Genomic DNA, 23,893 nt, shown 5'->3' with positions numbered 1-23,893 from the left:
CTTAGGTTATCATCATTAGATTCATCTAATCGGATGAGGCAGGTAGGCCGTGCTTCACTGTGGCCCCAGACAGGGCTGCAGGTGCTGCTTCTCGGGAGCCGTATGGAAGATGCTCCAGGCTCCCAGCGTGGAGCAGTCGTACCTGCCCTGCGGTAGCTGCGTCTGCTTCATGGTGAAGCATACCCACAGATTCACAGTTCAGCAATGCAGAGAAACACATGCCACAGCTGGAACATCTGGGCAAACCTGCCCAAGGCAATGACTCTGCAAAGTGTGCCTGGAGTTCTTGAAAACTTTGAAGAGCTAAGAGGTCTGAAAACATAACCACCATCATATAGTTGAGGAATACATCATATTTCTGATGTTTTGCTCACATTGCTTCCAAGAAAATAACATTTCTGCTTCTGAATTCTGATCAGGTGCATCAGTGTGATACCAAAAAACTTTGGGATTGTACACTCATTGGCTCTGTCAATGTTTTTTGCTTGTTTTTCTTTTATCAGGAAAGAATTCAAATAGAAAATGGAACTCTCATCATACCTATGCTGAATATGTCAGACTCTGGGCTCTATCAGTGTGTGGCAGAAAACAAGTATGATACTATTTATGCCAGTGCTGAGTTGCGGGTGATAGGTGAGTAAATGCCGCTAAAATGTGTGGGTCCTGACTATAACAGGACACTCATTTAAAACATTTGAAATTAAGAAATTAGTAGATTAAATTCCACCTGGCAGTTCAAGTATGTTGATATTTCTTTCCTGCTTGCTCTTCATCACCCATGTGTGATTATTTTTTTTTATTATTTTGTGACAAGTTTGGAGGGAAATTCTAATCCCATGTGTGGTCTTTTTTAATCATATACATGCAATTCTAACCAATGCTGTTTCTCACTTAGTATTATGAGTTATTAATAGTTATTCTGCAGTTTATAAAAGCAAGTGGGAAAAATTTCAGAAAGTGGGAAAAATAGTTTTAACTAAACCAAGAGCATATGGCAAACATATATAAAAACAAATAATATATAGCAAATAATTTCATTAACAATTACCAGAGATGCACATAAACCTGAATTTATCCATATATTATAAAAAGTATTCTGTTATAGATATCCAAATATAAAGTTTGTTCAACAGCTAAACACTAGTGAAACCAATAAAACACAGACTTTAAGAGTACCTAACTATTGTACAGGTCTCATGTTTTTCTCCTTCTCCAAGAGTGAATTTTCACATAAGTTACTAGACAAAAACACATTTTCAGAAAACAGCATTGGTTTATGAATGGAAAGCCATTGAAAAAAATGTGTTTGTAACTGAACACTCTAAACTCTGCAGATGAATACATGTGGCTGGGCATGTAGGTTGGGGCAATCCCAAGCACAAACACAGGCTGGGAGGAGAATGGATTGAGAGCAGCCCTGAGGAGAGGACTTGGGGCTGTTGGTTGATGAGAAGCTCAACGTGACCCAGCAATGCGCACTTGCAGCCCAGATAGCCAACCCTATCCTGGGCCGCATCAAAAGAAGCGTGACCAGCAGGTTGAGGGAGGTGGTTCTCCCCGTCTACCCTGCTCTTGTGAGACCCCATTCAGCTCTGGGGCCCCCAACATAAGAAGGATGTGGACCTGTTGGAGCAAGTCCAGAGGAGGGCCAGAAAGATGATCAGAGGGCTGGAGCACCTCTCCTATGAAGACAGGCTCAGAGAGTTGGAGTGGTTCAGCCTGGAGAAGAGAAGGCTCCGGGGAGACCTTACAGCAGCCTTCCAGTACCTGAAGGGGCCTACAGGAAAGCTGGAGAGGGACTTCTTACAGGGGCATGTAGTGAATAGGACAAGGGGTAATGGCTTTAAACTGAAAAAGGGTAGATTTAGGTTAGGTATAAGGAAGAAATTCTTCACTGTGAGGGTGGTGAGGCACTGGAACAGGTTGCCCAGAGAAGCTGTGGATGCCCCATCGCTGTGGAAGTGTTCAAGGCCAGGCTGGGTGGGGCTTTGAGCAACCTGGTCTAGTGGAAGGTGTCCCTGCCCACGGCAGGGGGGTTGGAACTAGGTGGTCTTTAAGGTCCCTTCCAACCCATTATATCATTCTATGATCAGGAGCGTGATGTTTATCCTACTGACATCACTCTGCTCAGGAGCATCATTCTTCATCACAGATAGACCCATACTCCCAGTCTGCAGATAACCCTAAGGAAAGATTGTCAGAGCAGACAGTTTCTAAACTGTCTACCTAGAAACAGCATAAGAAAGATGCAATGAATTCCATTCTTTGGTACTTAAATACATTTTTCATGTTTGATATATATACTTTCGCAGAAACCTCAAAAGCAAAGCAATTACTGGATTCACCTACTATGTAACTTGAAGAGAAGAATTTAGCAAGTTCATTTAGTAACTTGTCAGCTGCATACTGTTCTGCTCTTCTTCCTTCTCTATTTTTAGCTGCAGCACCTGATTTTTCCAAAAATCCTGTGAAAAAAATGTCTGTTGTTCAAGTTGGAGGTGAAGTTACAATTGGTTGTAAACCGAGTGCTTCTCCCAGAGCAGTTATTAACTGGAGAAAGGGCTCAGAGGTTCTGCGCCAGAACAAAAGGTACTGTCATAAACCAGTTGCTGGATTGTTGGGTGTTGTCTGTTTTAATATCATTTAAACATCACCGAAACACAGCTGACTTAGTATTGCTTTTGACAGCTCATTGATGGAAAACTTTGATGCCAGAGGCCTATTTGTCTTTAGTAGTGGCCATACAGTTCTGCAGATATAAAGCTGATTGAGAACAAAGCCAAACTGAATGCACATGGGTAATTGTATGATACATACGTTTGCGTTCATCAGCAGTTAATTCACTGCAATGCTATCAGAGCTGACTGTTTACTGCATGCAAAGCCTGAGTGAATCAGCTTCATATAGGAGACATCAGTGGAGGCTTCAGGGAAGCAGAATATACCCCCAGGCTGTGGCATAATTGCTTCGCAGCTGTACAGGTTGTACAATAACCCATAGCTAAATCAGCCTCCATATTCTCTGTCTCTTCTGTTTAGGCAGGATTTAGCCACTGGACCAGCATACTGGTACACTCCTTCACCAACTAGCATGGGGTTGCATGGTCTTTGGCAGGGCTCTACTGCTGTTTTGTCTGTGATGGCTAATAGCTTATTTGTTGCCACAAACCATCTACGTTATTACACGTGAATGTCAATTAAATGGTAAAGCATTAAGATCAAAAGCGACTTACTGGCTTGAGTAAGTTGTGAATAGTATACACAATATACGACCGTGATGATATTTCCATATACAAATGTAAACAGATGGATGAAATGGGCAACAGTGTTCAAGAACTGTAATCTTCCTCAGCATCTCTTTCAGTTCACAAATATAACAGCAACACTGTTTTATCACATTATCACATTTTCAAAGTCTGAAAACAGACTCAGTAATTCATAAAGCTCTGGAAATTGAACACCAGATTTTGCACACAGGACCAGTTGCTCAAGGAGGTTAGTTTGGGTCACATAAGACTTAAAATACTTATAATTCATTAAAACAACATTATCCAAAACTGTGACACAAATATTTCCTTATCCCATGCTGCAGTAATGTACAATAAAGATAAAAGTAAATCGAAGTATATGTGAAAAAGTGCAAATCTGAGAAGAAGTATTTCACATAGGTACTCGCAATGAAACAGAAATATTTGGGTAAGCAATCCATGCCATGGGGCGTAGAGAACTTTCCAATGATTTTTTCCCCCCTTTCACTAATGGCAGTTTTATTTTCTGTTTAACTGCTCAGCTCATGTTGAAAAATATTCTTCAAACTAGTATTCAGTCAAATCTTTACTTGATTGTACGGTCTATTCAACAAAAATGCCTGTTCATTCCTATTAGACGCAGCCTATCCCTACAGTATGTAGAAAACTTGCTCAGTATACAGTTTGCCACAGGTAATATCTGGATTTTCTGACATTTCTGAGAACAGGAGCAAGGAGAGCACTGTTTAAAACTGACAATTTAAATAGTTGAATTAAGTCTAGATCTTGAGGTTCTCGTACTCTGGTATTCCCCATCTGATTTGCTTATTAAAAATATTTACATACTGCATACAGTATTTACTTGTGCTTCTGTATTAATTTACTAACAATAATTATAAGCACGCTGTAATTTTTGAGCATCCCAGAAGGCCTTCTGCTGCTTAACAGGAGTAAACAAAAGAAGCAGGATTTACACTGAGGCAAAGGGAGAGAGTGTTTAAACTCTCTATGTGCAAAACATTATTACCAGTGTGTCCACAGGTGCAAAGTAGAATTTATGAGGCTTTTTGATTACTAAATGACAAAATAGCTAATGCTATGGTTTTAAAGAAGAAAAAATAACTCACCTATACAGTATTTTTTCCAGTGATCTTTGTGACAGAAAACAGAAAATGAAATAAGGATTTGTATGGCTGTAATTAAAGTACACAGCTAATTAAAGTACTAAAATCATATCTATCTTTGCTCATAAAAAAGAGAAGGAATCTGCTCTGCCTTTCTCTCTCTGTATGATTAAACACTGACGTGTCACATACAGATTAGCTATTAACTAAAGCTTTCCTTATTTCTGCTCCCATTTTATTGTGCAGCATTTATATAATCTCTGGACTCCTTTACTAGCTTTTTTTTTAATATTTGGTTGGGTTACAAATGCTGAAAAAAAGGAAATACCAATCCCTTATGGTTCTGACAGCAAAACTATGATGGACACATTGCTAAATAAGTCAGATCACATAGGTGCTTCACAATGATTTAGACAAATTCAATCTTTTGTTATAGAAATAGTGCAACTAGACCTATTCTACCCTAAGGGGAAAGGATATTCTTTCTTTTTCACCTTCTTTCTTTCACTCATGACAATAGTTTACTCCTGCTAGTCATGCATGCGTGGTCACTGCTGTCCCTTATAATCTGAGTTCTTAATATGACAATATAACACTGCATTTATATTAATGTTAGTTTGTAAGTATGTAAAGAGAAGTGTGCTAACTAGGAAGAGCTAATTAATAGACTACCCATATTAATAAAAACACCATGAAATATTTTTTATTTGGTTTCCTCTGAGGGTTTTTTATCCAGCCTTTTTAAGTTTACCATGCTGCAGTATTTGGGCCCCTGCTTTTTGAAAAATATCTTAACGTTTCCTGAGCCTGAAGCGTAATCTTCCTAATCTCTTGCCATGGTCCAGCAGTGAAGGTCCTCAGCCCCCTTTTCAGGGCACAGACAGTTTCCTCCAGCCCCACTTGTCTCTCCCATTTCCTCTGCAGCTCAAATGCATCACTGCCCAGATCTTCAACAGCTTGTATGCTGTGATTTATGTAGAATACTTTATTGCATTTGAAGCATACACGCAAGTCCTTCAAAAAAATCCCAGATCAATAAATTTTTACACTAGATGGTAAAACAAAGCATGAACATACCTGTACCAGGTCTGCTTACTGTTCCCAGTCTTAATATGTCCCCTTTGCATTGAGTATTCTACTTCAAAATTTTCAGAAATAGCTAAATTCCACCCTCATTCATATGGCTTACCCCCTACTCAGGGATTTATCTTTTGTTCATGCTGCTGGCCACCTTAGAGAGGGAATTCAAGGTTATCAGCTGCAGGAATCAAAAAGAAATTCCACAGTTGGCTAATCCTAGCTGGTTTTACCTGCTCTCTCCACGTGATCCCCTGATCAGCTTCTCTGGATCATCTAGCAGTACAGCTTCAAGTTTTCTTTCGGGCAATTAACCTCCTCCTTTGTATCAAAGTCTTGAGAAATGGGCTTTTGGGGGCAATACCACTTGTCCAATGGGCAACTGTTTGAAAAGATTTTGTTTGGCCTTTGCTGAATGCATGACTTTTTCCTGGCGTGCGCTGTGGATTTTAGCTCAATGTAGAAATGAAATGCAACAAAGAAAAATAACAAGTTTCATGCTCTGAACTCCCACCCTGTGGAGTTTGACACAGGTGTGAGCTATTTTCATGTATGTCATATATTCTCAGTAAGTGCCATAGGAGTTTCTTCATCTCACTTCTCACTTCTATCATTTCATGTGTGCACTGAGAAAAGTGGAAAAGAAAGAGTAGAAGGGAACAATTCGTATATTAAATAAAGCAAATGTGCAAGTCTAGACACAGATCTCATCACAAATGTGTCTTGTTATCACCTTCAGTGGATTCAGGATCAGGACTCTCATGGAAAACTTATTTTATAAAAATTCTTTTTGATTGAAGCATTTTAATAAACGGGAATTGGAACCCCTTTGGCTTTACCAGAGAGAGGTGCTATTCCCTCACCATGAGTTGAGGATCCCCAAACACTGTAGTGAATGCATATAAACATATGTGATTCACTCCACTCAGAATTTAAATGAGGATAGCTGAGGGAAAAAGGAGAAATGAGGTAGGCTGAAAGAATGCATTAGTCATATACAGCACTTTCCATCCATTAATAATCAGTAATAAGCAAATATTCATAATTTAAATCCTTTTCTGGGGACTGGACAAGAAGCGTGTTTAGGGGTCAATAAAATATGCTCAATACTTGTTGGCTCCTAGACTTACTTGCAAGACACAGTTCAGTCCCATCTCTGTGAAGGATGCTAATTGATTCTCTGCCATAAATAAAGCTGCTCTACATGGTAAATTCTCTCTCCCATGCCACACTTGTTTTTGGTGTTTTGCACTCAAGTTATTGCCATTTCTCAAAGGAAACATGGGGGAATGATTGAGCACCAAAATGAAAAGCTGTCTTTCAACAACCTTATGCAAAGAAAACTGAGCAGATGTTGTGACTGGAGACTTCTAACGCTATGGGTGGGGGGAATTATCTGGTAATTGCTGAGGTCTTACAGCTGCCCCTTGGAGCCTCAAGCTCAATGGGATTCTCCTGCTCCCATGTGAAACACAGGGACCCAGCAGGTTTCATTAACTAAAGGGTCAGATCCGCTCACGGTTGTGTGCTGCATCTGAATTGCTCTACCAGTCTCCTGCGCAGAACTATTCTCCCACAGCCTTCTGAGCACTCACAGCCACCACCTGCTTCTGCCTTTCTTCTGCCGCTCCACAGTTCAAAGCCAGATTCCAAACCATGAACATTTTAACACATTTAACACATTTTAAACTTTTTTGTTATTTGCGAAAAGAAATCTGTCTTCTTGTGACTGCTGTTGGATTTAGAGAAATAAGGAGTTAAAAAAACTAAAGGCAATTAATTGGTAAAAGTCCTCAATCCACTGATCAAATACAACATACAAAACATATTGTACTGTGAAATAGCATTTCAGCTTGAACCAATTTGAGAAGAAATGTGTCAGGGCAGTTCAACAAACTTCAAGGAAACATTTCAATTACCAGAATGTCAACACTGTTTGTTTAGCTTGTACTGAAACCTTCCAGAATATCCATTATCTTTAAAAAAAAAAATAAAAAATCTGCTTGGGGAGGAATCAAGACAAAATGGATTGAAAATTCCAAAATTTGCACTACTCTACTAACAGAGGAGGAGATTGACGTCACTTAGCTTTTATTTAACTGAAGTCAATATGCAGTCCAAGGTAGTTATTTACTTTTTCTTGGCAGGCACCTCCATCTCAAATGAGATGCCTAACTTTTAGGTGAGTAAAACTGGGGGAATGAAACCTATCTACAATGTCTGAAAAAAAATCTTACCTATATTGAAGTCAGACCCAATGAGTAGAACAGGCAAAGAGAAGCTTTGCTTGTCATGCTGCCTAGTGCCACAAATCACCCTGCTCTATGCACCCGCTGTTTGCAGATAAAGGTAGTATAGACATTTGTATGCTAGTAACAAGTTTCATATAGAACATATTTTCTATGTTATTCCAGCACTTACCATTTTATTCTCAGCTTTCTACAGCAATGTGGCTAGGTGAATAGCAATGGGATATTAATATTACTATTATTTTATTTTTTAAGTCTGGTTTTTGAAGCCTGGATTAAGTGTATCTCCATTTTTATCCTCTTGCTTTTCTACCACAAGAAGCTTTGCATAGCTTTGATGATATGCCTTAACCCTTCTATCTTATCAGTGCCTGTATGCTTGTAAAGAAGTTCATTTCCTATTTTAGTTTTTAAATAGAGCACTTGAAGTGTGGGCATCAGCAATCAGAGCAATTCCAGATATCTTAGACACCATCGCTGTAAGTCAACATGAATACAAATTAAGCTTATCTCTTGATGAAATTCTAATTTTGCTTAGGGAACCAATGGAATTGATTCCACATCTACTAAATTTGATTAATCACTTTGGTTCCATTCCTTGCTAACAAATAAATTGACAGAAATCAAAGGCATGGATTTACCTGCCTGCTTTCAGTGCTTGGCCTGAATTTATGTATTAAGACATGAAAACTCCTACAAAACCTGAGATTGCTGTATAGAATTGCTTTGTTCTTCATCTTTCAGGCCGTGCTACTGCTACATATTCGGTGCTAACCAGACATCATTACACCTTTCCCAAGGGAATGTTGAGAGCTTCAAGGAGTATTCTATGTTTTAGCTAAAAATACCTTATGTTCAGATTACAATGGTCTCGGTTTCTGTATGAAAGGTAGCAGAGATGAGGGTATTGTAAAAGACTAGTAGAGGCAGCTATAATATATTTCTTGAATATTTATTTGCTAACAGCAGTAGTATTTTCCTGGTTTCAGTGTTGGTTGTAGGCATAAGTGTACAAGCATTTGTCCATGTTTCCTTCTGAATAATGTCATTGAATCTAGGAGGAACATAAAACATGGCAGTACTCACTGAAGAGTGAGTACACATGAGCAGAAATGTCTGGTGATCCAGCAAAACTAATGATATTGGCATAAGAAAAGTTTTACAACCAAAGGGATGCCAGAAAATGCCTCAGACTGACCTGAAGTACTTCAGTCTTTCCTTCTTTGTGTTCTCCACATTTCTAGTTATTCCTGTCTTCTCCCCAAGCTGAGAGCGAAGGCAGGGGAGTGGAAAGCATATGAGTGAAAGATGAGGAGGGAGATATAAGGGGAAAGAGCACAGATGAGGGGAAGAAAAAGACAATATTTTATTTTTCTTCTTAATCTTATTTTGCTTTGTTTTTCCCCTTTCTTCTTTCTCTGTTATCTTTACATTTGAAGTCAATCCACTGCAGAGTAATGAGAAGGCAGAAGGGGACCCCCATTGCTTCTTGACCCAATGAAATGCTGGCAGGCAGCAGACAGAGAATATCAGTGCCGTGGAAGACATAAGAAAAGGGCTTTTCCTTTCTTTTCTCTCTCCTTAGAGAGTTTCATAATGGAACAAGCCAATAAACCTAATTTCATCATGTATTACTGACTACTTAATGCAATAGTGTTTAGCACATCAGATAGCGTGAGCATCAAGTAAGCAAATGAACCATATGTTCTCACACATAAGAAAGAATGACAACCTGTGTGATGCTGGATTTATTACAATTTCCCTTCTGTATGACATCTCTCTAATACAATTTTAAGTTGTTCCTACTCAACTCCTGGGAACCTTCTTAAGGTGAGCTTTTCTGAGGGGCTGTCCTACATGCTGAGATGTCCCAAGCAATCTGTCACTCCTTCATGTCGTATGGAGTTGCAATAAACTAAACCCCAGTGAATGTCAGTGTTGTGCCCTCTCTCCCTTTCAGTTCATGTTCTAGCCCTGCTTCATGCACATACTCTGATTGATGTTCAGGTTTTGATCCAAAGCCAGCTAATCTCATTGGAGTTTTTCCATTGACTTCAGCAGGCTTTGAATCAAGGTTCCTAATTAGGAGTTTGCACAAAAAATAATGAGAGAATGCAACCTTCTGTGCTTCTCTTCCAGTCCAAGTTGTACTGCCATGCACATCATTACCATTGCACTATTCTGGCACTATTCTATTGCCATAGCATACAAAAATAGTAGTATTGGATGAAAAACATGCTGCACAAACACCAAACAAAAGATAGTTCCTGATCCCAAAAGTTTTCAACCTAAGAGTAACATTAGAGGTAACAGATCAGGATATGTTGGGGAGGCGATGTAAAAAGGAGCAATAAGATACTGATTAACATGACAGGCACATGGACTCTTGCCAGTCAGCTGTAGGCATGATGAACAGAGTCTTCTAGGGAGGAGTTTCTGGGATCATTTTGAGTGTGAAGGGTTATGCGAGTGAAAGCATAGAAACAGCACCTTGAGAATGTGGTTTAGCCATGGGATTTTATTACAAAGAAATACTGCTATTTCATTACTTCTTTTCTATGAGAACTAAAAATCTTTTCAAATTTTCAGTGAAAGGAGGAGTCCACTTAAGGGGCACACACAAGTAGTAAAACATTACTCACAGAATAAAAGGACATAAAATTTCTATGCTTTGTATTATTTTGAGCGAGGATGTGGGTCTAAGGCTTCAGTGAACCACATGCAGTCCCTACCATTATCACTCAAATTAAACATAAATTCTATAGCCCAGTGAGGATTGCCTCAGGGTTTCCTTCAAGCCAACAGGTAGTCCAACCAACTCCTCAGTGGAAGAAAATAGGGATTTTGGTCCTTTGTTTTTTTCTGTCCTAGAAATTATTTACTTGAGTTAGGAATTTTGAACTATTCACTCCAAAATCCCTTTCCTGATTTGATTGTTAAAAATTAATCAGTCCAATATTATAACATACGTACTGCAAAAGCATCTCCAATACTGTATGTGTGTGTGCACATGAACATGCTCTCCAGGGCTTCTGAAAGCAAGCCAGTACCACGCTGTGTACCTGGTTTCAGTTACTTGTTGTATATACAGAATACTTTAAAGTTAACAGCAGTTTTTATTATACTTTTATTTTTTAAATACGTTGTGACAAGTAGATAGGGAAGAAGATTCCTGTAAGTGAATTAAACTCCCACGCAGAGGGTAATTCAGGGCCTTATGTACTGTTTAAATTCTACTTAAGTCAAGTCCCATATTAAGGGCTTTGTTTTACATCTGGAGTGAATTTGGTTGTATGAATGGCTGTGTCTGAACTCCTAATAATGTCTGAATCATGAAAATAATGATTAATGGTAGGATTAGATTGAATAGTAGTAGTGTGGGCATACTATCCTGTGCTGAAAGAACTTTTCTCTGATGTACCAGAGTCGTAAAGATTTCATAAAAACAGCAGAACTTGTTGGCAAACAGAAAAAATGGCAACCGTTTTCTTTGGCAATTCAGTTCCTTTTCTACCTGGATTCTCACCACAGGATTTTGCAAAGTCTGGTTCCTGATCCTTTCCTTCTCAGTATACTATTTGATCACTATATTTTTTTCTGCTATGAATGTTCAGACTAATCAATGTATGGCTACATAAATATGATGTTTCATTACGTCCTGTGCACAAGGTAGACTAAGAACCAAGAAATCTTTCTTTTTGCCTGGACGTGCTAAGGTATGGCTCTTAGTCCAGGATCATACTACATCTCTCCTCCCATGGCATGCGCTGTTTAGATGCATATTTGAAATAGGAGAAAGACAGACACAGGGAAGCGAAGAGCCATAAATGGGCCATATCTTGTAAATATGACATGGGACCAAGTTCTCTATGTGGGAAAAGACCAAAAATGTGCCTGTTTGTTTCGTGCAGCAGACTGGGGATGAACAGGGTCACAAGCACCTTAAAACTATCACAAGGATTTAGAAAGCTGAAAGGATTAAAACATGGCGAGCAACACTCTGGGGGGTTGCTTGTTTGTTTTGTTTCATCCCTAAACTAGTTGTTTGGTTGGCACATCTTTCTTTCCCGTACACATAGAGGTGCTGCTGCCCAGTATTCCCCGGCTGCAAGTTTTGAGACGTGTTACTACAATAGATTTAGACACAAGTCTACAGACATGGTGGTTTTGTCACTTTTTTCTTTGGTCATCACATAAGAACATCTGCCTCACATTTAATACTTGAGTATGTTAAAGACAGGGCAAAACAACTTTCGCTATTTTATGTTAAAGGGAGTACTATCTCCTGAAAATGCGGTATTTTGTCTGGAAGCTTTATGATGGAGTATAACTCAGTTCAGATGTCTGTATATATTTACATAAAATAAATATTTGTGGTCCCAAATTGCAGAGATTCTATGTATAAAATAACGTTTCTTTTTAGGAACAGAGGGGAATTTTAGGAAATAGCAAGGAACAGTGTTATAGTGTCACCTTCTATCATTGGTAATAGTATTATTTTCTGAAATATTTTAATAAGACTATTCAGATAGATTGTATAATTTTGTTTTGATCCAAATAGTTAACACAGAGTTTAATGGGGTTTATTTTATTTCCAGTTAATTGTCAGTCAACTCTGAAGTTCATTTATATCAGCATGCAGACAAGGAAAATCTTTTTTAAGCATAGTTTATTAAATGGCAATGCTATTAGCATACAAATTACACTCAGAATAGGATAAACAGGTACAAAGATCATTAACATATAATACAGACAGTCAGAACTCAGATGGGACTCAGTGGGACCTTTTCAAAAATACCAGAGCTGTCATCAGCAGGTACAATTCATTCACACAGTCAAACTTTACTCACAGTTACATCTGCATAAATCGCTAGTAATTCTGTCACTTGAGAGCTGTGCTCATGTTTCTGCCCCTCACTTACTTCCCCTTGTACTTTTTAATTTGGCCTCTCTCATGCTTCTCAACCTTGTAAAATTAGAAAAGTCAGTTATTGTCTCAATGTCTGCTAGCATATCTGAAGAAATTTATAAACAACATATATTTACATAGCCTATGAAAGTAAGAGTGTTTTTGCTCTTGAGCAGTAAAGTGAGACTGAGAAGACATGGTTTCAAATAGGATTTCTCAGATAATAAAAATTACTTTGCCTCTGATTTCATCAGATCCAGCATACTCCCTTTTTATCTGCACAGTGCTATGATGATGACTTCAATAACCTTATGAGGTGTCAGACACTTGATGTTAGAGGCAGACAGGAGAAGAGTGAATCTTTACATTAAGTATCAGGGTTACTTTATTTTCAAAGGAATAATTTAATGCCCTTGAAGAGATAGCTACCCTACTAGCAGTGCTGAAATCTGCAGAAGTAGGCTTGATTCACCCCCAGTTTTATATCATTGCAGCTCATCCGATTTTGGTGGGGATTTCAAAGACATTTGCTGTATTGAATTAATGCAATTCACATCCATAAATTAAAATCACACCTCTCTCTAAAACAGATTGGCTGAACAATACAGCAGTGCACAAAAATTACCTCTGCTGCACTTTAAAATCCAATGAGTTGACACCTCCTTTCTCATATTTTATTTTTCTATCAGCCTTGTTAAATACATATTATTCTTTCATGCTCTTAAGATCAAAGCAAATAGCCATCAACAATCTTTTGTTCACATGAGACAACACTTTCGGAGATGGTTTGTTTGGCCTGGTTAATTAAAAGCTGTACCTAGCATCCCTGCTTGATTTCTCAAGTTCTTTACTTAAAAGGTATGTGTGACAATTTTAATGAGCTCTTACTTCTTCCCAGTCTCATGTCTTCTGCAGAAACATTGCAAACTCTTCTTTTTGAACATTACGCAGTTTTGACTCCAGCAGATCTGGGGTGCGCTGTTTGTTTTCCCTTTCTGTCTATAATGCTTATCTTGTATACTAATGGAGTCACCCAGAGAGGACAAGGACGTGGATCAATCCAATGGAATGAGTAGATTAAAAACAAACAAAAGGACATCACTTACACTATGCTTAAATAAACTGGGGAAAAACTTCTCACAAACTGTTGTGGGACTAAAGGCTTGCAGATGCTCAGAGGGCTGTGGACTCATTCCTGAAGAGACATGTCGTCCTATTTAGAAAAGCACTGCCTCTAGATCCAGACCCTGGGTTACAGGTCACTCCGTGCTAGGAAGGGACTGTGGTACCTGCTGCTGCAGCCTTACCCTGCCCTCGCCCTCTGCCATGGGCATCCTGCAGATGGAAAATTGGCTAGCTATGTCTCTGAACTGGGCTTTAAGAGCTGTCTTACGTTCCTATGATCCACATGAAGTGAACTGCATCCAAGATCTCCACCTTTTTGCAGAGTAAGTTCCCAGGCTTGTTACATATGGAATGATATTTCTGGGTATTTCTAATTATCCCTTGTATGCAGGAACTTTGTATGGATTTATATAACTGGATTTTCATTTCTTCTTTTCCTCATAGCAACTTTGCTTAATTAAGCTATTTACACAGAGGTAGCACCTGTGTAATTCAGGCAGGAACACAGGCATCAGCACAAGTCTGATAAGTGTTTAAGCATTTTGTAAGTCAGAGATGCGAGTTTAAAGTTAGGCTTATGCTTAAGCAATCTCCTGCTGCAACAGGGCTTTATGAACAGCTGTGTCCCGAGTAGCTCATTTCATTCTTCCTTTTCCTCCTTCTTTCGCAGGGATGCATTTATCAGATCTGCTTCAGATCTTTTGCTTTTTGTCCCTCGACAGGCAGTCATTTACTTATTGAGAGAAGTCCAGTTTTCCTGGCAGACAAAATATTCTACTTGGATTATATTGGACAAGTTAAACTTTTCTGTCTTGTCGCAGTACTTGGAATTACCTTGTCTTCTGATGCAAATACTAAGAATTATTATCTATAGCCTTCACACAGTCTAAAATGTTGTGGAAAGTAACGGTTTTCAGCAAGCCTTTCAGCAGGTGAGACATGCGTTTCACAGCTTCTTTTTAAATTGTTTGTTAGAGCTTGATCCAAAGCTCATTAAAAGAAATATTCCCATTGCCTTCAGAATCACAGTTCCATTATTTGAAAGACAAATGGAAGAGGATAAAGTGCAGCCCCTCTGAACCCACCCACGGCGTAAAATCGTGGCTCTGAGGAAGTTTATGGCAACTTTGCTGTTCATGGCAACTGGGTCAGTATTTCACATTGCTTTTTTTTCTTGCATTTGAAATGCATCATCTTGATTTTCTGCTGTTCTCTGCTTTCTCATCCCTGTCCTGACACAGATCTCAGTACAGCTGGAAATCACTCACTTTTTTTTTTTCTTTAATTCCCTTCCCCACTAACTAATTATGCTGGAGTCCTTTGTGCTTTTACATAAATTCTGCCTGAGTACCTTATTTACTGCTAGCTCCCTAATTGTCTTTAGGTAGCATGACCTCTGTTTCAAACAACTCTGAAGCTTTTATTAGCTCATGGTTTCTCTTTCTAAGCCCTGTTTTGATCCATTCAAAGGGCCATTCCATCTTCAGCCTGCCCAGTTGCTGAAATGTTGTTTCAGAACAGTATTTCTTCAGATCAAATGTTACCTTGTCAGCTCTTGAGTGGGTACAAACCCCTCTTAGTGGATAAACCAGGAAGCTGGGAATTATTGTAGTCTCAATTCCTAATGAAGAATACAGGGAAAAATATCTGAGCTAGACACGACTAAACTTCAGTGAAAAAGCTCTAGCCAGAAACCCATAGAGAGCCTGTGCATTCGAAGATTCTCCCCTTTACTATTCTGTATTTTTACAGATTTTTTCCTGTGTATTTGCCCACATTGGAAGATTTTGGGGACTGCGATTGTCTTTTTTTTGCCTCATGCCCACTTCTGGATCCCAATTTGTACCTAGAGCTTTTAGGTGCAACTGCAGTAAAAATAACAGGGCATCAATATTTGACAGTGAGAAAGACACTATGGTGACTTGTTATAACTTATTATTCAGGTATACAATTTATGAACATTTGCTGATTCACACTTGAATATCTTTCAATACTGTTTGATGAAGCCACCATGTTAGCTAACCAGTCAATTGAATCAACTGTTTTATCACCAGCAGTTTCTAATGAGGGTGTTTTCTTGTGGCTGGTGCAAACTGATGTGAAGAAATGCATCATTAATGCAAAGACTATTACAGAGGCAGAAGTGAAATACTGCAAATGTTCCTTCATATTTAAACCTACCTTTGAAATACTGTCATCAGGTGTGTCCCCATACTGAGAGGGAGAGGCACCTGTGGTCTCTCGTTTTGATGCACAGTGTCGTGATGCCAGCAGAAAGGCTCAGTTCTTTCTTGTTTATTTGTCCTTCCTTATCCGAAAATGTCATTTAGTTGATACATGTTGAAGAACATACTTTGTTGTTTCTTATTTTGCTCCTCTCCAGTTTAATATGGATATATGATGGATTATTAAACCCAAACTTATTTTCTCATTGTACTACAAATTGCATGCAAAAAACTGCTGCAGTACCTGGTGATTATTGCCAAGGTAACAAAAATTTTTCATTCAATCCTAAATCCCTTCCCCTCTCAGCTCCCCACCCCAGTGAGAGAGTGCCCAGCACCATGGGGACATCTCAGCTTTTCTCATTCCTAAATAGATCCCTGCTCAAGAGCAGATCTTTCAGCAGGGTAAGGTCAGACAAGAGAGGGAGACATGAAACTGGGGGGATGTAAGCGAGAAGACCGCCAGAAATCCAAGTCTAGCGCTTCTCTTCATCAGCTGAGAGGCTGGGGGCATGTAACGGGAAGCAGAACAAGCTCTAATGTGTGTTACCCATATAGCTACAACAGTATAAATACCAGAGTGGAATGTAGCAAGACTCTATGATGTTTTTTGTGTGTTTAATTGCTATAATATTACTGCCAGCTTCAACTTCTGCTCTTGTTATTGTTCATTTCCTTTAATAATTCATTACATCATCCAATCTTATGTTGTTAGTAATAAATATTAAATACCCAGGCTGTGATGCATGAATTAGATATTTTCTTTTTATAAAAGGATTCTTGTATTAGATTTAAATGTCAATTAAAAGAGGAATATAAAAAAAATAATGCAGTGCTTCTGTGAACGCTGGAATGAATGAAGCCTGGTTTCCTGTGGATTTGTGACTTACAGCTGGATTTTGTCAGATGTAAGATAGTGTGGCATTCAAGTGCAGCTCTTCCCCACTTGGGTGCAGATTCTCGGATGCTTACTAAGGAGGGTGCTCATGCAGTGGCCTTACTGGCAAGAGGGGCTGTACATAGACACCCTGACCCCATTTTCATGAAACTTCCAGGAACTTCATGTCTTTCAGCCCACTGTCCTTCTTCTAGACTCAGAAAAAAATTGATCAAGAGCTTCAACATCTACCAGGTGCAACAAGTGGATTGAAGAACTGACACAAAATTAACAAAACATTACAGAATAATATTATTTTCTGTCCAAAAGTTCATCACTTACCTAATTCAGTTATCATTTTGAAATTCTCTACCTTTGATAGGTATGTGTTCTGTATATGTGTGAAGAAAATCTGAAAACCCTGAAGTGCTGTCTTTGTATGTAAAAACAAAAAGGTGCCAGGCATGCAGTGAAAGCTTACCTAAGGAAAACATATGCCGAACTCTGTACTGACTTATATCCTAAAGTATCTCATTGACATGAAGAAGCATATGAACAAGCTTAGAAATTAATTTCATCTATAAAACCCAGCAGTAGTCCTGAAATTACTATTAAATGCAATTTACCCAATTCTCTCCAAACTGGTGTAAACAACATAGTCACTAATAAGGTGATTTGAGGGCCCTGTGAGACAGCGATGTATTTGATTTGGCTCCTTGGCTTGTGAGACGGCATTTCAGCATCTCAGCTCGTCTGCTAATATCTTTTAATAATCTTGACAAAATTGCACTGGCAGCTGGGCTCAGACACAACATTAGTATGGCATAGGAGCATCGGGATCTGAAAAAAAAAGCCCCCCATGGTAAAATATAGCACAATTAGGTAACAAGTTAGGCCTTCCTTCTTTCTCTTGAGACTCCAAATTTTGCTGCAAGAAAGCCAGCTAGATAAATTAATGGTCAACTCCAGTATGTCAATATAACATTCCTAATATAGAAATCAATAATAAGCAGAAGTGAAAATTGTTTTATACATATTCAGCTTGCTGTAGAAGAGAACAAGTATAATGGAAGCATTTAAATATTAAAAGTAACATTGCATTTCTATTACAGTTCCTGTAACAGAAGGGTTTTTTTCTTCTTTTTTGTTTGTTTATTTTTTTCCCCAGGGTCGTCTTACTAGAGGATGGCAGTCTCAGGCTCTACAACATCACCAAATCAGATGCCGGGGTGTACACTTGTATAGCAACAAATCAGTTCGGAGTTGCCAGAAACTCAGGGAACCTGATTGTGAAAGGTACTTTAGTATCTTCTTTTGTGGTTTATGGATATTAGAAAGTATGTGCTTTTTTTCATTGGGATGCCCATGTCTGTGCCAATCAGTGCTAGTATTGACAGGATTTTACTTGCAGCTTAAAGCTGAAACTGAGCTCTCCACTGCCTGCAGCAAAGAAAACCTCATGACTGCACCACTCCGATGATCAATTTGTTTATCAGGGAGGTCTCCCAAGATTTCCACAGAAACAGGTAGTAACTTTAATAATGATATTTGCACTGTAGTACCATTTAGACATCGCAGGTATAGGCTGCGCTGTTACAGGCATTGGGCAGCCAGTTTGAAACGACACCAAGGCGGTGTGGAGGTTCGGTGTGCCCTGTGCAGTGTGCTTGGGTGACTTTATTCAGCTCATTTACAATTTATATCACATCTGAGAGTGCAGAAGAGACTTTAAAACCGGCGTGCCAAAAAGAAATAAGATGTTATGAAGTAAGCTGAAAATCAGGTGGGCTTATTTTCTTCAGCATGGGGCAGATATACATTGCATATGTTGCATTCCTGCAGATCCTGGAGCCACCCGCTCCTTCTCTGCATCCCAGCTGCTGTGCACTACTTCGGTAAATAACTCCAAAACAAGTCAGAGCCAAGCAAAAACTCTTCTTTGGCCCTTCACAGGACTTTTCATTCTGAATATTAAAATGACCATCTTCCACAGCCCTCCCCCAGTCTAATAGCTGCATTAATAATAAAACAAGGGATCCGTTAGGGTATCTTCTGTGCTTTCAAACTAATTTATTTTCCTGGATATTAATACTAAGACACTTCATTTCACATGACACTCCTTTGTCTGAAAACATTTGATTTTTTTGCTTATGTTTTCTTACATTAGATTTTGGTTTAATTAAACCATTTAAAGCATTAACTACAGGTTAATGTAATTAAACAGATCTTTTTCTGAAGGGAGAATGAGGAACTTCCTCCTCTCACATTACCATTATTTTATTCTCCATTATGTATATGAGATTAAAATTTTAATTCTCTCCTTAAAAATAAAGTGGCTTGCCTCTTTGAGAGTCATCACTATGAACTTGTCCATCAGGATCATTATAAGAAGCCAAACCCTGTGTCCTCAAAGACAAAATGACTGATGGGATCTGATGAGATGTGCCATAGTGCAACTACCTAGTTATGCATGATATTTCCCAAACTTTGTATGGATTTCAGCAAGGACTGGCCTGACTGCATAACACTTCCAGCTCCAACGCAACTCATGCTTTCTTCTTCTATTTTTCCTTTTTTTCCCTTGTTTTTGATTAAGGCACTAAGTGCAGGGAATTGTCTACCAGTCACATTTTGTAGCACTTGCATATAAACCAGAAATAACCTTTAGGACCGGAAAGCCAGGTTTCCTTCTTCTGTCCTTTCCCCCCCTCTATCTTCACTGCGTGCCCTCACTAGGGGAGGACTGAGTTTTCCCCGGGCTGCTGCTTTCTTTGCTCTCAAGTCTTCTCTGGCTGGAGTGGACTTGTACAAAGTCATGGCTGAGAGAAGTGGGAGATGCAGTGTTCACAGCCCTTGCGTGGGAAGGACTTGACCCTGGGTCTCCCGTACTCTGGATGAGCACTGTAACCATGAGACTCCAACCATTAGTGCAAAAGATGGACAGCCCCTGGGTCGCTGTTGCTTTGAGCAGCGTGCTGCTTGCCCGGGAATGTGTGTACTCACAGAGAAGGACCTGTTGTGCAAGATCCCACTTGGGTGACAGTTCTTGCTGTCAGCCAAAGCTGCAGCAGGCACAGCCAGTGTTTGGGCACGTGGCTCTGCTTAGTTTCTCCTGTTGGTCCAGGCAATTTATTGAGCAGTCTGTGTTGCTTTTGGATCGGGATCTACATCCTCCCACTGAAAACACTGGCAACTTCAACACCTACTTCAGCTTTTCAGACCACCTTGGTGAGGCCAGGAGTTTTATCTGTAGATGTTGTGATGCTTTAGTTGGAGGTGTATAAATAACTTCCCTAACAGCCATCCTGTCATTATCAGTTTAAACATCCAGAAAATCATATTATGGCCTAGGAGATGCATCGTATCAAATGGTCACATCTGCTGTCATTCTCCTTCCCTCCAAAGCTGCAGCTTTGTCTGCGCTGGGGCTGAGCTTCTCATGTAACTGCACACCCTGGCTCTGGTCCCAGTCCAGTGATGCTCTGCAGGGGGGTGTCTCCCCTGCAGTGCTTTTCCCCTTCTTTGAAACACAGTTAAATACATTGTGGAATACATTAAAGTACATTATGTCCAAAGCAGTCCTTTGCTTCAAGTTTTTGCTGTGCTGATGGATGGCCTAGCTCCATCAGTAAAAAGAATTTGTACAAATGTATCGCTCAGGTGGACTAGCCCAGAGCTGGAGGACATGAAAAGAGGTATTGTTTGTATAGATATTCCTGTGAGTAGCATATTAAATGACTATGCTCTGATCTTTGATCACTGACAGAAAAAATAAAAAAGAAGGAAAACTGAGGTAAACTTAGTATGCTGTTTTTCTCTTTGCTCCAGCACGATCTTTTCAATACAGATGTTTTCTTATAAATATATTCATATTTGTTGATTTTAAATGAGGAGAACAAGTTAAAAAGTCGAACTTCTGAGATTATAGTACGCATATTAATCAGTTTTGCAAAGCAGCTAACAATAATAATGTCTGTAGTTACAAGAAGAGCCCATTATTAAATGTAATTTGTAACTCTCTCTTTTTTCTTAATATTCTTGTTTTCAATGACTTAGAATGGTTACTGTAGCCTGCAGGCATGACCTCCTCCCTAACCTACTGCAGCTGGCAAAAATCTTTTTCATACTCGTATTATGAAAGAGCAATTAGCATTGATGCAGTGCAACGTGTAATCTGAGACGATGTTACAGCACAGCTAGCAATGAATAAACCAAGAAGTTTAGGGTTTAGGCAGCTCTGACTTCATTAAAGTTATATACCATTTCACATATCACATACATACATCCTAATGGAGCAATATGGGAAAAACACATTAAAACATGAAAAAAATACTTTGTTTGGCATTTATGAAGTTTATTAAAACACTGAGTAACAACATGGTATAAAAATGATCTTGTTTGCAGGGAACATTTGTTTTTGTTTCCCCTCTGGAGAAGTTTTGGCTGTTCAATTATAGGCCTCATTGCTTCAGCATTATTTTCAACTGAAATGTCAGAACTTGGAAAAGCATATCTAATGTGCAAATTAAGTTTATTGCTGCTCATTGAGTTGTTTATTCTTTGTGTGAGAAGTCTTTATTATACCTTCAGGACTCACAACATCTTATCTATTTTCTCCTCTGGAATGGGATTTGCCATATAACGCATGTCTGCAGTTGCTACGCAAGATAGATAGATAATGTAGAACCAAGAACTTTTAAGAAGCTTTTAAAAGTATTTGAGGTGGAAGTCTTAAAGTGTCCTGGTTTCGGCTGGGATAGAGTTAATTTTCTTTCTAGTAGCTGATATAGTGCTGTGTTTTAGATATAGGATGAGAATAATGTTGATAACACACTGATGTTTCAGTTGTTGCTAAGCAGTGCTTACACCAGTCAAGGACTTTTCAGCTTCCCCTGCTCTGCCGGGTGCACAAGAAGCTGGGAGGGGGCACAGCCAAACTGGCCCAAGGGCTGTTCCATACCATATGGCGTCACGCTCCGTGTGTAAACTGCGGGGAGCTGGCTGGGGAGCAGTGATTACTGCTCAGGGACTGGCTGGGCATCGGTTGGCAGGCGGTGAGTGGTTGCATCACCTGGTTTTTTCCTTGGGTTTTGTTCCTCTCTTTCTCTCGAATTGTTTTCTTTTTCACTACAATTTTTTAAACTATTATAATTATTATTTTATTTTGTTTTATTTAAATTATTAAACTATTCTTATCTCAACCCATGAGTTTTCTTACTTTTGCTCTTCAGATTCTCTCCCCCATCCCATGGGGGGTGGGGGGGTGACCGAGCAGCTGGGTGGTGCTTGGCTGCCGACTGGGGCTAAACCACGACATAAAGATGACCCCATAATAGAAGCAGAAAATATCACACAAGTGAACCACTCTGCATCAGTGGTATCACTGGATATGAGCAGGCTAGAACAAGAGATACAAAAGGATGGTAATACCATAATAAAATGGATTTTTTTGCTAACACTACTAAAAAAACACACCTCACACACAAACCCACTATAATTCACAAAAGGACAGTTTTCAATATTTATTTGGTGGAGGCAAATATGTTCATGCCAATAAGAAAGTAGACTTCTAATAATACTAACAGCATATACCTGTTGGGCTTTGTTGTGTTATAAGAAGAAACCTTTATGTTCTCATATTCCAAAATATTGGTTCACTAGACGGTTTCATAGAACGCATTTTTTTTCAAAATATTTATCTTTTCCCTAAGGAGGCATTCCATAGGTTTTAACAGATAAATCACCTCTGGAATTTTTTTCCTTCTAATAACATTCTATAACAGGATTGCAGATGTATTATTTTTTGTCTCTTTGAATGTGTGATCAAATAATGGCACAAGAAATTACTTGACAGACCTAATGAGGCAACCATAATATTATTGGAACCTTCTGATGAAAACAAGTTTCAAAAAAATCCCAGCCAGTTGCATTACAACCAGCTGAAGCTAATGGCCCCTTCTTGTACAACAGACAACTGGCTTTGATGGAGGCTTAAAAATTTTACAAAAAGCAGGACATAGTTTTCTATTTGTATTCTACGGGTTTTAGAATGTAACTATTGAATCTGATTACAAATTCTATGCAATCCTGTTTGTATCATCCTTGCTTAGTCTTATCTCAACCTTTCCATAGAAATAAATTGATTTTATTGATAGTATTTTACTTATTTATAGAATGCTGTAATTGTACACAGTGCATTGTAGAAGAGTCAAAATGCACCGATCCTGGTGACCAACCATCCAATACAGAGAAGCAGGAGTTACAATATGAGGTGGCATTAAGTCTTGTGGTAGTAGTGGTGATGTGGGTCTTGTGAAGGGTAGATATTTTAAAGAGAAATTTGAAGGACAGGGAGGACTTGACACATGGAAAATTCAGTAGTGGTGCAAAGTTTTATTAATGCTGAATGAACGAAAGCAGAAAAGGTGAATTTAATCCCTGGTGTAAGTGCCTTGATTTGGAGTTTGAGTAGAATATCCAGATCAAAGGATATCTTCGGGCTGTCATCAAAGCAGTGCAAAACAGATACATTCAAGTCAGCTTGGATAGATAGTCAGGTACATCCAAGCAAGACACATAAAATACCAGCAGCAGTTTATACCTGGCAGCAAGGAGCTCATCTTAGGCTTTGGGGACTATCTGAGAGGCCTGGGAAGCTCTACCCTGTTTACTCATATCCAGATATTGAGCTTACCAATGGAAGGCTCAGGGAACATGCTGTTGCCCATCTAATTGACATTGTAAACGAGCCTTGTTAGGGCCAGACCTCTCCATTCCCAGGGGCAGTTACACTGTACAGGAGACAGGAGCTGTGGAGGTGACCCTTGCAGCCATTTCAGAGGAGCCAGTTCCCACCTCCTGGTTCTCCCAGCTCCACCGCAGAGGTCAGACCCAGGGGCTACAGGAGGTGAGGGACAGCCCAGGCTGACTTGCGAGACCCTTCAACACCCTCTTGTAAACCAGGCATAACCTTTTGCTTCATTTATGAGAGAATATGTGTGGAGACATCTCTCCTGCACAGCTAAAGACAGAGCAGACAAAACCCAAGTGGAGTCTGGAA

General features: G+C 39.2%; 1 protein-coding gene across 4 annotated transcripts in view; it reads left to right on the top strand.

Moving 5' to 3' along the window:
* The window catches only part of LOC140657982 (contactin-6-like), an 85,847-nt gene that overhangs the window by 42,527 nt on the left and 19,427 nt on the right, over positions 1–23,893 (top strand). For 3 of the 4 annotated variants that reach the window (XM_072875800.1, XM_072875801.1, XM_072875802.1), the window contains 3 exons: positions 504–633; positions 2,439–2,589; positions 18,002–18,129. In XM_072875800.1, the coding sequence (XP_072731901.1) occupies positions 504–633; positions 2,439–2,589; positions 18,002–18,129 (409 nt within the window). The remainder of the gene's footprint in view (positions 1–503; positions 634–2,438; positions 2,590–18,001; positions 18,130–23,893) is intronic. The other variant, XM_072875803.1, reaches the window with a different exon arrangement.

Source organism: Ciconia boyciana, chromosome 11 (genome assembly GCF_034638445.1).
Source record: "Ciconia boyciana chromosome 11, ASM3463844v1, whole genome shotgun sequence".
NCBI classification, from domain to species: Eukaryota; Metazoa; Chordata; class Aves; order Ciconiiformes; family Ciconiidae; genus Ciconia; species Ciconia boyciana.
This window is presented reverse-complemented; position numbering and strand designations above follow the sequence as displayed.